Source organism: Phoca vitulina, unplaced genomic scaffold, assembly GCF_004348235.1.
Source record: "Phoca vitulina isolate PV1807 unplaced genomic scaffold, GSC_HSeal_1.0 scaffold4, whole genome shotgun sequence".
NCBI lineage: Eukaryota > Metazoa > Chordata > Mammalia > Carnivora > Phocidae > Phoca > Phoca vitulina.
The window spans coordinates 25,996,177-26,014,006 of record NW_022589707.1 but is presented as its reverse complement, the minus strand read 5'-3'; the positions used below and the strand labels follow the sequence as shown (position 1 = coordinate 26,014,006).

Here is a 17,830-nt window from a genome sequence, read left to right as displayed (position 1 = left end):
ATGTGCTCGTTATAAGATAAAAGGTAAGAACCATGAAAGTAAATGCATCAGTTGTAGTTCTGTACTTCCGTGAAATACTTGGAATTTTGTATCTGCGTATGGTCATCTCTAAGCTGATTTCTAAATGGAGCTGGATTTCCTCTACTGTAGGAATATAGCAGCCTCTAAATGTAATTCAATTGGAGAAACAAATTATCTTTTCTAACCCAGCCTGTTGCAAACAAAGAACACTATAAAACACAGAGAGGTTAAGTGGTTTGACAAGTGATGGAACAGTGGCAAAACAAAGACTAGAGTACAGCTCTCTTACATCACTTCAGTCATCTTTACTTCAAGTAGTAATAAAATGGCAAAGTGATCAAGACTTTATCGGTAGCCCCAGTCACAAGAAACAGCAAAATACTTACCCTTCACCATGTTGTTTTAGACATTCAGAATTTTTCCCCTGAAAGATAGCCTGGATGCCAATATGAACAAATACAAAGTAATAGGATAGTCCTTGTTTAGATATAAGTTCCCGTAGATCATCTCCATCTAAGTAACAGTACATTTCTACTGAAGTTTTTCTGCTTTTTCAACAAGATTTTATCTACAGCCAAATTCATGCACACGTTCATACTCATATAAGTTTACTAACCTCGAATTGTGTTTTGTACAATAATTAAGCAAGCCCAGCATGAAATTAAATGGAAGCCTGCTTCAGTGAACAGCATGTTTACCACAGCAAAATTCTTTCATCTGCTTCTTTAATTAGTTTTAGAAAAGGAGAAAGAGCTTTTATCACTTCTTTTTTTTTTCAATAAAACTAATCTAGTGTGACCTTTTGCTTTCAACAATTACTGTGTTTGCCATTTGAAAGATTCCATTTGGTTTTTCTTGATGAAAACAAAGGTTTATTTGCAAATATTTTTATGCCCAAACTCTATTTTTCTGTTCCTCTACCTCTGATGGAAGGATTAGAAATAAATGGTTCTTTATCTACCCTTCCAAGCAGTCTTATATAGAAGAGAAAACTTCTTTTTCTGTAAATTAAATACCCATTATTCAATGTCCTACAAAATTGTTGGACCTAGAAAAACATGATTTGACATCATCCTTAGCCTTTCGGTGCTGTTCCCAACATGGCCCAAGGGGTCTCTGGAAATAGACACAAAACACTTTCTTTTTTTCTCTACATACAAAATGACTCTTTTCTCTAACAAGGGTATAACATCTGTCATCTCACAGAGTGGCAGTTTGGGGAGAAAAAGGATGATTTAGAGGGATTATTTTGGTATCATCATTCAATCTCCCATAGTCCATTTGCTTTATATATAAGAGGAAATATAAGGTGTAAGGAAAGATTGTGTGACAGCTCTTTAACCCTTTATCAGTTTCTAAAGTGGATCACATTAAAACCTCTGCCTCTCTTGGGACAGAAACAAAGGAAAGCAAAGCATGAGAAAAGAAAAGAAAGAAAAGGCCTCTTCCAGACATGCAGTGGACTGTTTTTATCAAAAGAAAGAATGCCATTTTATTTCATGTTGTGCTTGTCCAATTACGGTTCAAAACATGAGTGTGAAGTAGGTTTGTATTCCATCAGTGAAAGCTATGGAGAGAATTATGTGTTTAGAGAGAGAGTTGCTCCTTATTGCCAGGAGGAGTTCATGGTCCTCAAGCAGCCATGCATACAGGAATTCCCTGGCTGAAAAGAGATTGTGAGGGGCACCTCGGTGGCTCAGTTGTTAAGCGTCTGCCTTCGGCTCAGGTCATGATCCCAGGGTCCTGGGATCGAGCCCGGCATCGGGCTCCCTGCCCCACGGGAAGCCTGCTTCTCCCTCTCCCACTCCCCCTGCTTGTGTTCCCTCTCTCGCTGTGTCTCTCTCTCTGTCAAATAAATAAAATCTTTAAAATAAAAACAAAATAAAATAAAAAGAGATTGTGATAGTCTCCAGCCCTAGTTGCAAGAATTGCCTCAGTCCGCAGTATACCATGACCAAGAGGGTCAGCCAAGTTTGGATCAAGAGAATGTAAGAGAGACCAAGGATCAGTCATTCCTCAGAATGAACCAGAAATCCCATCGATGTGGGAGGTAGTTTATGGCCAAGGTTCCAAGTTAGTCAGGACCAATTGTGGATAGTGGTCATCAAAAATAGACATCTCCTTTGGAGTACACACCAGGGCACCATGTTTATGTCAACAGCAGCTCACATTTTTGTGGAAGATTAGTTAACATAGTACTTTGATATATATTATTTCATTTCAGACTCAGACCTGTGCAGTTTAGAGGTCCAGTAATGATTATCCCCACTTAAAGATAAGTAAACATAGGTTTAGAAAGCTTAGGTGATTTGTCTTGGGCTACCTAGGGAGCAAATAGCAGAACTAGATCTCACACTCAAGTCTCTTGATTCCAAATTTCATCTTTACAGTAGATTACAATGCTTTTCATAACAACTTTCATTTAATGTATACCAAAATACCTTTCATAATAGAGAAACTTTTCTATCATATAGTATATAGATATCTATACAGTTCTTTAGGTGAGAGAGCTCTAAACTCTTTAAACAGAATTGATTTTTATATATTTGTAAAGAAACCCTATCTTTTCCCTAATTATCTTATTATGTGACTTTCTGTGCATGAGCATATTTTATGGAAAGTAGAGAAGTACAATATGTAATGCTGGAACAAAGACTGCCTGACACTGACCTGGGGATTTATGTTATTTTGGAGCATATTTATGTATGTGGTCATAGAGATGCTTCAGAGGTCCAGTCTGGAGAAGTCAGCTAAACCAGGAAAAGGGGACGGGAAGATCAGCAGTTTCACAGTGCCCCAACTAGCCAATGAAGAAACCATTTTAATTTTAGTTCATGCAGCTTTTCCCAAATTACCAGGAAATTTCTGCAAATGCCTATTAACATCCTGTGGAACTCAGTTTTGAAGGCTTCTGTGAAGGTTCTTTTGCCTACTCTCTAAACTGAGGGGCTCCTATCCTCTGGAGGAAGTATAAATCTCCCCCTCCTGACCCTATCACCACCAGCTCACTGACTTTCTGCTTGCCAACCTCCCTGGACTGTTGCCTCGCTGGGTCCTCTGCCAACTTGCACCTCACTGCTCTAGCTGCTTTCCGACTCAATCTTGTGGCCACCTGGATATATGAAATCTTGTAAGATCCCTCCCTCTACATATAATGCTATTTTTGAAATTCTACCTACTGCCACCATCCACTGTGTTCTGTAACCAGCTCAGACATGGGTCCCCAAGTCTGAATTCTAGATAGAAACACTGTGTCACACCTGGCCAGAGTTGGAGATGAAAGGAATAAGGGACATCCTAACATAACACATTAGGAGTAATAAGTTTTCACTTTAGAAATATATTTATTGGGGCACCTGGCTGGCTCAGTCATTAAGCGTCTGCCTTTGGCTCAGGTCATGATCCCGGGGTCCTGGGATCGAGCCCCACATTGGGCTCCCTGCTCTACGGGAAGCCTGCTTCTCCCTCTCCCACTCCCCCTGCTTGTGTTCCCCTCTCGCTGTGTATCTCTCTGTCAAATAAATAAATAAAATCTTTTTAAAAAAAAAGAAAAGAAATATATTTATTTTAATAGTATAGTGAAAAGAAAAACCTCTGTTCGTCTTTATCTTCTCAGTAACTAGAATTGTGTCTAACACACAGTAGATCAAATGGAATTTGATTTGCTTCATGACCTAGTCCCTTCTTGAACCTTAGTTCTGAATGTGTAAAGCTGGAATGACAATAATACCAACCCGGGGAGAGGAGGGGGCTGTCTTTACAAGACAAAATGAGATAATTATAATTCTAAATTGCTCTATGTGTGCAGGGGATTAAAGACCAGAAAGTTTTTTCTGTGCTGCTTTATTTAAAAGAGTATATTACCATTTTAATGACTGAAGAACTGAGCCAATTTTTATGTTCTTCTATTTAATAATAGTTAATATTAAATAATGAAAAGTAAATTTAAAAAGTTCTAAACACATGCATTTTTCCCACAACTCCATAAAGATATGTTTATTCTTTTTTTAAGATTATTTATTTATTTGTCAGAGAGATAGAGAGAGCTAGCGAGCACAAGCAGGGAGAGTGTCAGGCAGAGGGAGAAGCAGGCTCCCCACTGAACAAGGAGCCTGATGTGGGACTTGATCCCAGGACCCTGGGATCATGACCTGAGCCGAAGGCAGATGTTTAATGGAGTGAGCCACCGAGGCATCCCAAGATATGTTTATTTTAAATGACAAAAAGTACCCTATATCGATTTTTATTTTTTTCTGACTTGGACCCCTCTGCATATAATAGTGGATGGCCAGTATCCCTTTTGTGACATCTTGGATAGTAGACTTTTATTAAAACAATTACACATACAAAGCTGATAGTAATTACTTATATGTCATCATTTATTGTATGTTCCCTACTAGGCACAAATGAAAAGGGGTTCAATGTTAGCTGAGTGGTCTGTTTTTGCTTTAGAGAAGCCTTTATGCAACATCCAAGGAGACCTGTGCCTAAAAGAAGGAGTATTGGAAGTGCAAATGCAGTATGTTCATCCCTTCCCCCAGCCTTCATTATCCTCTAAGCAAGCAAGACACATTTTAGTCATTCCCTCATAAATCAAGCCCTGCAGCTCTTTAATCTCTTTTCTTTGTCATTCCCTGAATTCCCTCCAATATGTGAGTGCGTGCCTTACCCCTCCTCAGACCTAACCAACAAGTTGTCATTTGAAGCCCCAAAGTGACCTGTTAGATTTATGTGCTTTTACATTGAATTGCCCTGTGTGGCTGACCTGTTTCAATGGCATACCCATACTGCCTCTAGAAATATCTAGAAAATAGAAAGATAGGGTTTGTCTCTATCCATTTTTTTCTTAGACTCCAGATTCATGTTAGAAAGAAGTATTTTCTTCTAACTTCTTTCCCCAGAATGATTTCTGACCTACCAATCTATTGAAATCCATGTAAGACAATGTATATAAAAGCAGTTTGCCAAGTACTAAAGATCACATAAAACAAAGTAGCAGTACTATAGTTATTACTGGCTGCTCTTTGTCCATAAGTAAAATAGTAATATGTTTTTATATATTATCCTTTTAACTTTTAATAAATCACTGTGCTCATTAAGTCTGTGTTGTTGTTTTTTTTAAGATTTTGTTTATTTATTTGACAGAGAGAGACACAGCAAGAGAGGGAACACAAGCAGGGGGAGTGGGAGAGGGAGAAGCAGGTTCCCCACTGAGCAGGGAGCCCGATGTGGGGCTTGATCCCAGGACCCCGGGATCATGACCTGAGCCGAAGGCAGACGCTTAACGACTGAGCCACCCAGGCGCCCCTGTACTCATTAAGTCTTGATATGAGAAGTTGTGCCTACATTTTCACTTCTTTCCCAAGGATAATTATTGGTTTCTTCAACAAAATGTTGCTATTTTTTAAATTCAGTTAACTAAATATGTCAAGTTGCACAATTTCTCTTAAATCCTCATGTAACTAAAGTGTTCAAAATAATGTAATCATGCTCTGAAATCATAATGAGGGTCATATAACATCTCAGGAATTTCTGTAAAAATGAATTTATTTATGTGTAAGATTCAGCTGTGCAGGAAGGATGACAAGAAACTGCCCAACTCAAACACAAAAGGAATATATTAACATAGATCAATTAGTTCAGAATCTCTGGAGATGGGACCCAGGCATCAGTATTTTGTAAAGCTCTCTCAATGTGATTCTAAAAGTAAAGCCAAGGTTCAGTGTCACTGCATAAGGCAGTGTCAGTGCAACAACTGCATCTCTAAGTTATTTCCCTTTTGCCAACCACTGATACCCCCTAAAGACATTAATAAGGTGATTGTGGGTAAGAGGTCATTTGATGGAAGGGTGTGGAACAAAAATCTCTCCTTTGCTCTAAAATCCAGTTTGATAGAAAAGCTATAAGGGCACCTGGCTGGCTCAGTCTGTAGAGCGTGCCACTCTTGATCTCAGGGTTGTAAGTTTGAGCCCCACATTGGGTGTGGAGATTACTTATAAATAAAATCTTAAAAAAAAAAATCATAAAAAGCAATATGCTGTGAATCCTAATTACTGCCCCCAAATGATCATGCTCTCTCGCAACTATCCAAATTCCCATGCAAATGAGTATCATAAAATCATATGTCTTGGCAAACAACATGGCCTATGTTTGCAGTATATTTATGTTCTTTCACAATTGTTAGCATTCCTGCAAAACTGTGAAGTGTTAACAACCTCTTTTTTTCTTTCAGGGAAATGATATTGACCCTGAAGCAGTTAAAGGTGAAGTGTTAAAAGTTGGAAATAAGAGCTGTGAGACTATATACTCGGATTCTGAAGCCGTTTTATGCAAGGTCCCCAGTGACCTGCTGAAATTGAACAACGAGCTAAATATAGAGGTGGGATTCCTGCATTTCTCTCATGATGTAAACAAAGATGCCAGTGTAATTATGTCACTTGCAGGCTTAAAATAAATCATTAAAGCTCATTTGTGTGTTGGCTTTGGCTCATCAGCTCAGCCTCGATTCTTAGTTGTTATTTTAGAATTAGTGAGTTTTTGTTGAACTGTCTCCTTCCCAAGCTTTAGAAGGTGGATCTCAAAAGTCCTTCCTAGGCACACTCCCTCTCCATCATGCCCCACTTTTGACAAAATTTATTGTAACTCTCAGGAGGGATAAGGGCACACCCCTCAGTGCCCTTCCCCCACCTCTTTGTACCAGGAGGCCAGAGCCAACATACTGCTGCTCTCCACAGTGACCTCAAATGCATGAACAAAGTAAAATAGGAATTAAACTATTGTAAACTTCTTTCATGTTGCACCATACAACTCACACATTTAAAGTGTACAGTTCTATTACCTTATTAATTTTTTAAATTATGGCAAAATACATGTATCATAAAATTTGCCATTTTAACTATTTTTTAGTGTACATTTCAGTGGCATTAATTACATTCACAATATTGTGCAACCATCACCACTAATTCCAAAACTTTTTCATTACCCCAAAGAGAAACTCTGGAACCATTAAGCCATACTGCCATATTCCCTCCTCTTCCCCAGCCCTGGGTAACCTCTAATCTATTTTCTGTCTTTATGAATTTGCCTATTCTAAATATTTCATGTAAGTGGAATCATACAATATTTGTCCTTTTGTGTCTGGCTTATTTACTTAGCATGTTTTCATGGTTCATACAGGTTCTAGTATGTGTCAGAACTTTATTACTTTTTAAGGCTGAGTAATATTCCATCATATAGATATACCACATTTTGTTTATCCAAGAATGAGTGAATTTTAAAGGATTCCTGAAGTCTTCTAAAAAGTTATAAAATGGAAGGGGGGGGGAGAGTTATGAAATGGGAAAGTACAAAAATATTATAAAATTTAAGGCTGAATCATGATATCAGAGTTTAAAATTCAAAAGGACCATAAATCCTAAAAATCATACCATGTTAAAGCCAGAAGGATCCTCAAAGATTTCTTCTATGTCTCAAAACTGAAATAAAAATATTTTGCAACTTTATTATTCCATGTGATTATTTACCTTTTATGGGAAGTCTTCTCTGCCCCCTACCTAATCCTTCAAGATAGAGTAAATGTCCCGTGGTCTCTGATTATTCATACTTCTAAGGTATATTTCATACTGTGTTATCACTTATTTATGTTTGTCTCCCTTTCTATAATTTAGTTCCTCAAGACCAAAAACTGGGTTTTATTTATCTTTTTATCCCTAATACCTAGTTACAAGTACAAACAAAAGTACTTTAGGGATCAGTAGCCCCTAATTATTTGAACACTGAAACAGAATTGAGGAATATCTTATTGCTCTGAAGGCAATTATGTCACTTCTAGGACATTAATAACCAGCTGGTACTTTGGGTCCAAGGAGAGTGATTCAACCTGTGTAGTATATTTTGTATTTATCATGGCTAACTTCTGACTTTTCTGTATTTGTCATTTTTAGTGGAAGCAAGCAGTTTCTTCAACCGTCCTTGGAAAAGTAATTGTTCAGCCAGATCAGAATTTCACAGGATTGATTGTTGGTGTTATCTCAATATCATTAATAGTCTTATTATTACTCGGGCTTTTCCTGTGGCTGAAAAGGAGAAAGCAAATTAAAGGTGCATTTTTTTTGTTGTTACTATTTGCTTTAAGAAGTTACCTGAAGTATACAGTCATTACAGTTTTAAAATGCCGTCGATTCATGTGTGTTGTTTTATATGCAATCCACAAACCCATGAGTTCTGGTCACTGGGTCAGGGTCTACTGGGACCCATAATAGCCAAGTCTTTAATGAGCTCTTTCTCTCTCTCTGTTTTAAGATCTGGGCAGTGAATTAGTTCGCTATGATGCAAGAGTACACACTCCTCATTTGGATAGGCTTGTAAGTGCCCGAAGTGTAAGCCCAACGACAGAAATGGTTTCAAATGAATCTGTAGACTACCGAGCTACTTTTCCAGAAGGTATATTTCAGTTTATCGTTCTAAGAAATACCTATACATATACCTCAGTGGGTTGTGGCATTGTTGTTTATTTTTGGTTTTGCCTTTATATTTTTATAAAAATAAAAAAGAAGTATTTACCTCTTCTTTGGCCAAAGAAGTATTTAATTTGACACAGAATTACATGGCTCTTATTTTTAAATGGGCTCGTGTACATATTACATTAGATCTTTAGAGTCTTTAAGTTTTCTTCTCACAAAAATGTTAATTTTAAAATCCATTTGAGCAAAGGTAAGATGTTTATCATCTGAGTTCAATGCTAAGAAGTTGTGAAGCTCTCTTTAACAACCCCAGAAGATTTAAGATACAAAATTTATATTTATTTAAATATAAGTGGGCACTGATACTTTTTTTTTTTACCTGTGAATCCTCAAGCATTAAAATTATACCTTTAGTATCCCCTTAAAGGATTCTCAGTGAGCTGTCAGTACACAGCCTTTTACGCACCAACATTCCAGGACTTGAATATATTCTGAGTCTTATCCAATAAAAACCTTCAGTCATGCGATTTAAAAAGGAGTGGATAACACCCTCTGCTTTGCAAAACACTAGGCCTAATACTGGTCAGGTTAACCAGAGAATTTCACATTGTTTTATTTCAAGTCTCCTGGTAAAAGCAAAATGTCTGTATTGTATCTGCTTCTTTATCTTTAGAAGTTTCAGGACGTGAGTCAAGTACAGGCACTTCCCTGGTTGAATATTTACCATTGGACAAATAAAATGAGTCACAGGTGGTTGGGGATACTGGAAAACTAGAAATTGCTCATCAAAACAAGTACAAGAGCAATGAGGCACTTCATATTTTAACTTTTTCAACCCTCACGGCCTCTCAGTTTTTGAAGCTTACATTAGTTCTATAGAGATACACATAAATACTGTCTTTGCCCACATGACTCCATTGCCTTTGAAAATACATGCCCTTAACAACATGAACAAATCAAACCCAGTTTATAGCTTTGAAATTTACATCTATTAGTATTTTATATTCACACTTAATAGCTCTAATCTGAGATCATTATAATTCACACGTATTTTTTTTTAAAAAACTCATTTAATCCTTCAACCTTGTTACTGAACAAACCTCTTTCAACATTGCTGAGAAGCTTGAGTTTCATCATCTTTCCTACATTGAAGCTGAACTTTCAAGACATGGAAAAGTAAAATAGACCAAAGAAGGTCATGAGAGATGAGAATGAGGGAATGCGCAGCCAGCAGCTAATGAAGAGGCAGCTACACAGCATTCCTCTCTATGTCTGGTGGAGACAGCCTCCCCATCAGTCTTCTGCAGACCCAGAATTCTCTGTGGCATTACAACAGAATCTCACACCAGTGGTTTAAATTCGGGTTTGCACGTGTTTGAACTTAGCCTATGGGCCACTAGAATTTCTATGCAAGAGGACTTTTTTTCCTGTATCTCACCAAGGATTTCCCTCAGTCTCTGTACCCTGAGAATTTAGAACTCTGATCTCCAGGTGCAAAGGTTTGGAAAGTGAGGTGAAGGAAATGAGCTCAGAGAGGCTTATTTGCATTTCTTTCCCCTGGGGACGTTTTGAAGAGCCTGGCTCTGGGATTAAAAGAACCCCAGCACCCAGCTAAGCTTCTTTCTTCCCTCGCCCATCCAACATTCCAGGTACTCACCTGAGGTTCTGCATCCTTCCTTTAAGGATGTATCTGTCCTATCTCCAGTTAGTTATTGTAATTATAAGTGGCCCCCAAAGCTTTTGAGGAACAACTGTTGAGATTTACTGCTTTAGCCAAGTTGATATTAACCAAACTGTACACTATGGAAAATACTAAGAATGCTTAAACGGGGTTAGGAATAGTCGGAGTACCATCAACTTTTTTTTATGCCCCTCTCTCAAGTTCTGACTTTCCTAGTCATTTGCAAACAAGCTATATTATCTTTTAATGCCAACAGGGACCCTCCCAAACCCTCTCGCCTCTCCCCATGTTATGTACTAATATACTTCAACACCCTGCCTAGTTCATCTTCATCAGTTGCAGATATGATGCCCTGTCCCTGGTGTTTGGATTCCCAGTGGAAAGGGCAAAGCATCTGGTGGCTTCTCTGCCCTGTTTCTCACTAAGAAATTTATCTTCAGCCCCACAATTTCTTATGAAAAAGCTTCACCTTGCAGTAGAAAACCTTGCCTGAGGCTCTAATAGAGCTTTGGTTGTAAAGATCAACTTAGAAGGAATGCTGATCCCTTTCCAAGTGCCCTCAACTAAGCAGTGGGGATGACACACTAACCCAATTCTAGCCTTCTCTGAACAGGGGGATCCCATTATATCTGCCATCATCACCACACAGGGGAGAGTTTACCAGTAATGTGAAAAGCCTTCAATTCTGAAATTTTAACCATTATATATTTCTAATTTCACTATACTATACTTTTCCTTGGCCAGGAATCCATATAGATGTTGAGCAATACAAATTAATTCCATTAACAAACGTCTCTCAAAAGCAAACTACTTTTGCTGCTTCCCAATCTTAAGAATATAGTATATTAAAAAATAAACCTCAAGCATGGCTTTTTGCTATATATGAAAAGAGAAATGTCTAAGGAAATGAGAGTAAACAAGGTTTCAAAGTTAATGCTTAGTTTATTTAAAAGAAAATTTATACACATTTTGTTCCAACTCTTGTATATGTAAGCCAGTATCTTTTCCCAAATTATCATTTTTATTAAACCAATTCCTTTGTAAAGGCTCTTTCTAGCCTCATTCAACGACAAAACTACCATTCCTTAAATTATAAAATCCAGACTTCGTTATTAATTTAATTTGTTGCCCTGTTGTAGTCTCCACTAAGTGAGGTTTCACTTTGTTCTCTAATAATTTTGCTTTACCTTGCAGACCAGTTTCCTAACTCATCTCAGAACGGATCATGCAGACAAGTACAGTGTCCTCTGACGGACCTGTCCCCCATGCTTACTAGTGGGGACTCTGATATATCCAGTCCATTATTGCAAAATACTGTCCACATTGACCTCAGTGCTCTAAATCCAGAGCTGGTCCAGGCAGTCCAGCACGTAGTGATTGGGCCGAGTAGCCTGATTGTGCATTTCAATGAAGTCATAGGAAGAGGTAAGTATTTCCACTCAGCTTTTTGTGAAATACAATTTTCCAGTAAGCATTTTATCTTCTGCCTTTGCAGATTAGGAGCTTAGACAATGGTGAAAGCAACTGACAGAGCAGTGATAACAAGGCACTTGATTTCTGTTCTGCAGAAATAGGGCCCTACAAATCATATCCATGGGGACTTGCCCCTGTGCAGGGAAGCAATTTGATAATCTCCTAAACATAAGAAAAATAAATCACTTTCTTTCCTCATCTTTTTCATAATGGCAACTCTAGTTTCTTGGAAGGTGCAGTTTACTTCTTTATGAAAATCATAAGTTCCAATATTTTTACTCATATCTTCCTCTAGTCTTTTTTTACCCTCAGAACAGTGACTAACTCTATGAAGTCCTGGTTTATAGCAGTTTGTACCCCGCTGGACAGCATCAAAGATGGAATTTATAGCATTCCCCTGATCTGAAGCAACATATATCATCTCTACAATGCACTCCAATTTCTTTATACAAAGAGGATGAATATTTGTAATAAGCCAGCCAGAGCAGCAATAACAGCTTGCATACACAGTGTTTGAGGAAATATTTAGCAGGAAAAGAAAGCAAGCAGAAGCCAGGAAATGAACTGCGCTCTTCTCCTTTTTTCTGAAAAGCTTTTGCCGTTGATACTGAATGGCCTCTGATCCCTTTTATTCTGTATGTGCTGCAAAAGGTAGCAGGCATCTGCCAGCATGATGCAGAAGAAGCTGATGGGACAATGTGCCTTATAGGAAAACAAGGCTTTCCCATTTTCCTGTGACAGCACCCACACATTCTTCTATAACAGATTCCAGATCTTAATCCTTAGCACGTTCCCCTTCCCGAATAGTAGCTGTACTGTTAACAAGCCTGTTTTACATCAGAGTAGTACATAGTTCTATTACTAGCCTATAAATCCCAGAAATTGCACCAGTTTTAGAGTATGTGGCCTCACCAATTATGTTCTAATTCTATACATCGTAAAAATTAGAATTTTTAATTTTCATCAGTAAAGGTGCTAAAAATGGCAATTATTCCCCTAGGAAGTAGTAGCCATTAATGATTCTGTAAATATTAAGTATTATTTATTTATATGTTTTTCCCAGTAGAAAATGAGCCCTCAAGAGCATAAGTTTTATTTTATTCATCTTTACATTACAAAAGGGTAAGCTAATGCCTGACACTCACATACTAGGAACTCAGGGAATCTTGGCTGGATGGATGAATTAATTAATGAGTGACTTACACAGCTATCAGACATTTGGCACCTCTGGGGAAAATTACTGCCACTGGATGAAAGGCTCCCATTGGAAAGTGATGTGGCTAAAGCCAGAGAGAACTAGATGGAATGACTCAGAATGAATTTGCTTCATTTGGCCAGTTGGCTTTCAGTTTCTGCCAACCTGGATTACGTATTAACTGGTGACTAATGGGGGAAATCCTTATTCTATAATGCTGATCTTATTTCTAATGGTAACATTTTTATTTCAGTTTAGTTTACTGGAATAGAGGGAGCTTCTTTTATTGCATTTCTTCATGTGATAAAACCTTATTTTCACATTTAAAAGATATTATTTGATCCTTAAAAATAATAAATTTCTTTTTTTAAAAAGATTTATTTAATTTAGAGAAAGAGCATGCGAGTGTGCACAGTGGGGAGGGGCAGAGGGAGAGAGAGAATCTTAAACAAATTCTGCAGTCAGCACAGAGCCCAATGCAGTGCTCAATCTCATGACCCTGAGATTATGACCTGAGCTGCAACCAAGAGTTGGATGCTTAACCAACTGAGCCACCCAGGGGCCCCAAAAATAATAAATTTATTTTATGAGGCAGATGTTACTCCTGTGTTCAGTGTCCGCTGTGGTTGAATATTTTGCTATATTAGCCTTTAATAACAGTTACATCACCTAAATTTTTTTATCATGTATTAAATAATCATATTGCTTATATCTTAGGGTGAAATACCTTACATCTACATATTTTACAAAAACACACGGTGGTACAATTAATCAGTAGTATAAAAAACAATGCGTTTTTTTTGCCAGGTGGGAAAAAGAAGGAAATAAAGATCATGAAGGGCTTTGCAAGTAATAATTGCCTAATTAAAATGTAGCACTAACCAAATTCCCTTTCATGTAGGACATTTTGGGTGTGTATACCATGGGACTTTGTTGGACAATGATGACAAGAAAATTCACTGTGCTGTGAAATCCTTGAATAGTAAGTGATATTTTATTTAACAATGGAGTACACTTTCATGGTTTACTAATAAATAGTTCATAATAAAATGTTGATTTATACTTTCCCTTGTGGAAAAATCAGCTACTGCTGGAATTAGGGATCTAATCCTGAAAATTTGCTTGGTCTAAATTCTTATTAAAATATTTCCTCAGAAATTATTTCTCAGAGCCTTCATAAATAGGAGTTTGGAGAATGACGTTCTTGGATGAACTGAGTGTCATTTAACTGTGTTTGGCTTATAATATTTGTTTTGCAAGTGACATTTATGGAAACTATTGGAAGCATGTTGGCACATACAGTAGTAATGACTCATTTTACCCAAAGAAATTACTATATTTATTTTTTTACCACAACTTTCATTAGACTTAAAAATAAAATAAGACAAACAGGAGAAAAATATGCCAGCAGAAACTGAAAAATCATAAGTATGGCAATATCTCATTTATCTGCATTTTGGGGGGGAATAGGGTATTCTACGTAAATGAACTTCCTAAACAAGTGATACTTACCCCCTTTCAATGCTAGAATTTTTTTTTTTTAATTTTAGATGTTATTGAGGAAATATTTGTTAAATGGAATGTATACTCTGTTTAAGGAGCAGGGAATGCTTTCAGATATTAACTAAGATTATTGACGACCTGGAGCCATAATTAAGGCATAAATCTTGTGCAACCCAATGTACTCGTCATACTAGAGTTTTCCTGGCGCCACCTTTGCTGACATGTCTCACATGCCAAGTCAGTGTGTTTGCCTTTTCTACCCATATTGCTAAATTTCTGCTTATAATTTGCAGTAGCCTGAAAACTGTTAACCGACTATCTTACAAATTTTTATCAGAATTAGTAAGCTATTAATGCACAAGTGAAAGGTTTTCTTCCAAGATAAGTTATTGCCAGAGTATTTCAACCTTTTTAACATAAGTCCCCATGCTGAGCAGTGTTCTATATGGTTGATTTTGTTGGAAGTCTGACCACAATGTAATTAATGGGACAGCTTATATGAAACCTAAATACAAACAGTGAAGGATTAAGAATGACTGTCAGTAAATCTGCCTCACAAGATGGCACTACTGCTCATTGTACTCAGAACAATCCTAACAGCAAGAAATCCTTATCTGTCCCTGGTGTGCGTTAATCTCTATTCCATCCACATAATCTCTATTCCATCCACATGAGGACTTCCAGGTCTCAGAATGTATTGCATTGTAAAAAAAAAAATATCATCACCGACACTGATACTAGTCAGATTAATAAATTAAAGGTCATTAACCTTTCATCAATGCTGACTAGTGTCAGGCCCTCAGGATCTCTATCTGGACATGATTAGAAACTGTTATACAGAAAAGTCTACTTAGATACCATATGACAACCGTTGGTCTTCAAACCCTCCTCTTCCAGGGATCGGAAAACTCTGGCCCAATGATTGTTCCATTGATAATTATCTGTGGCTGCTTTCGCACTCATTGGCAGAGTTGAGTATTTGCAACAGAGGCCAAATGGCCCACAGAGCCAAAAAATATTTACTGTCTGGCCCTTTATAGAAGTTTTCCGACCCCTGCCCTAGACAGTCACTGCAGAAATGGACTGGCCTGCTTCCCTCTCCTTTTTCCGTATGAGACAAACTAACGGCTAGAGTTTGCAGGTGACTTGAAGGCACATTACAGGGTAACATCATTTACTCAAATGTATTATTATTAAACACTCTGAGGATGGGATATCAGGACAAGATTCACCCGTGTGGTTTTACATTCCATAACTCCCCCAATCTGAACTTGACAAAGTGTTTATTGGTCCATAATGACGTTAATGTCTCCACTGCTGGATTTCTCAGGAATCACTGACATAGGAGAAGTTTCCCAGTTTCTGACCGAGGGAATCATCATGAAAGATTTTAGTCATCCAAACGTTCTCTCGCTCTTGGGAATCTGCCTTCGAAGTGAGGGGTCTCCACTAGTGGTCCTACCATACATGAAACATGGAGACCTTCGAAATTTCATTAGAAATGAGACTCACGTAAGTATATTACCAAGCTTACTAACTGGTAAACTAGCTGCCAGCCAGCCAGCCTTCCAAAAGTTCCTGTTTTGAACCTTTTTAAAAGCATTTAGTTAAAGAAGCACATGTAAAATGTTTGCACCGTTCAGATATATAGAGCTTGATTCAATTCACTTGTACCTCAAGATCCCCTATCCTGGCGGGAAGATAGTGGTACTAGAAAGGTTTCCCAGGGGCATTGATGCTTACCTGTCCTGCGAGCTGCCTTGATCTACCATCCCTCTGATATGTATATTTAATCATCTTTGAGTCCCTACCATGTGCCAGAAACAGCAAAGCACAGAGGCCAGAATGAGGAGCAGCCCACATGGAGTTTTAACTCTAGAAGGCAAACACTAAAGAATTAATTACAAATGAGTCCCTTAGTATTCTTCAAACTTACCACCCACTCTCCTAACTCAGGACCTGTGCATTTGCTGTTCCATCTGCCTGGAACACTTTCCCCAACATAGCCACATATGCCACTTTTCATTAGCTTCAGCTTTTTGCCCTAATGCCATCTGTTTTATTTCTTAAATTCCTCATATGAGTAAAATCATATGGTATTTATCTTTCTCTGACTGACTTATTTCACTTAGCATTATATACTCTAGCTTCATCCACGTAATGCAAATGGCAAGATTTCATTCTTTTTGATGGCTGAGTAATATTCCTGTGTGTGTGTGTGTGTGTGTGTGTGTGTGTGTGTGTGTGTGTACCACTTCTTTATCCATTCATCAGTCAGTGGATGTTTGGGTTCTTTCCATAATTTGGCTATTGTTGAGAATGCTGCTATAAACATCGGGGTGCATGTACCCCTTCAAATCTGTAGTTTTGTATCTTTTGGATAAATACCTAGTATTGCAATTGCTAGGTCATAGGGTAGTTCTATTTTTAACTTTTTGAGGAACCTCCATACTGTTTTCCAGAGTGGCTGCACCAGTTTGCATCCTCACCAACATCTGTTTCCACTATTGTTAAATTTAGCTGTTCCAACAGGTGTTAAGTGGGATCTCATTGTAGTTTTGATTTGTATTTCCCTGATGGTGAGTGATTTTGAGCATCTTTTCATATGTCTGTTAGCCATTTGTATGTCTTCTCTGGAAAAAATGTCTATTCATGTCTTCTGCCCATTTCTTAACTGGATTATTTCTTTTTGGGGTATTGAGTTTGTTAAGTTCTTTATAGATTTTGGATACTAGCCCTTTATCCAATTTGTCATTTGCAAATATCTTCTCCCATTCCATTGGTTGCCTTTTAGTTTTGTTGATTGTTTCCTTTGCTCTGCAGAAGCTTTTTATCTTGATGAAGTCCCAGTAGTTCATTTTTGCTTTTGTCTCCCTTGCCTCCGGAGATGTATCAGTAAGAAGTTGGCTATAGCCAAAGTCAAAGAGGTTGCTGCCTATATTCTCCTCTAGGATTGTGATAGTTTCCTGACTCACATTTAGGTCTTTCAACCATTTGGAGTCTATTTTTGTGTGTGGTGTAAGGAAATGGTCCAGTTTCATTCTTCTGCATGTGGCTGTCCAGTTTTCCCAACACCATTTGTTGAAGAGACTGTCTTTCTTCCATTGGGTATTCTTTCCTGCTTTGTTGAAGATTGGTTGACCATATAGCTGTGGGTCCATTTCTGAGTTTTCTGTTCTGTTCCACTGATCTATGTGTCTGTTTTTGTGCTAGTACCATACTGTCTTGATGACTACAGTTTTGTAATATAGCTTGAAGTCCGGAATCATGATGCCTCCAGCTTTGCTTTTCTTTTTCAAAATTGCTGTGGCTATTAGGGGTCTTTTGTGGTTCCATCTTATTTCTAATGCTCTGACTTCTGGTTCCTTGATGACCTTGGAGGACCTGACCTTCCCAGAGCTAGCAAATTCCCAGAGATAATAAACAACTTAAATTCCTTCTTTCATAAGCAAACCAACCAATCCAGAGCCCATGCCCCAATCACCTCCTTTAAAG

General features: G+C 37.8%; 1 protein-coding gene across 3 annotated transcripts in view; it reads left to right on the top strand.

Annotated features, from left to right (window-relative positions):
- Window positions 1-17,830, top strand: part of MET (MET proto-oncogene, receptor tyrosine kinase) — a 243,581-nt gene that overhangs the window by 211,450 nt on the left and 14,301 nt on the right. For all 3 annotated transcript variants that reach the window (XM_032401723.1, XM_032401724.1, XM_032401725.1), the window contains exons 12-17: window positions 6,254-6,400; window positions 7,965-8,121; window positions 8,323-8,463; window positions 11,359-11,589; window positions 13,734-13,814; window positions 15,666-15,847. In XM_032401723.1, the coding sequence (XP_032257614.1) occupies window positions 6,254-6,400; window positions 7,965-8,121; window positions 8,323-8,463; window positions 11,359-11,589; window positions 13,734-13,814; window positions 15,666-15,847 (939 nt within the window). The remainder of the gene's footprint in view (window positions 1-6,253; window positions 6,401-7,964; window positions 8,122-8,322; window positions 8,464-11,358; window positions 11,590-13,733; window positions 13,815-15,665; window positions 15,848-17,830) is intronic.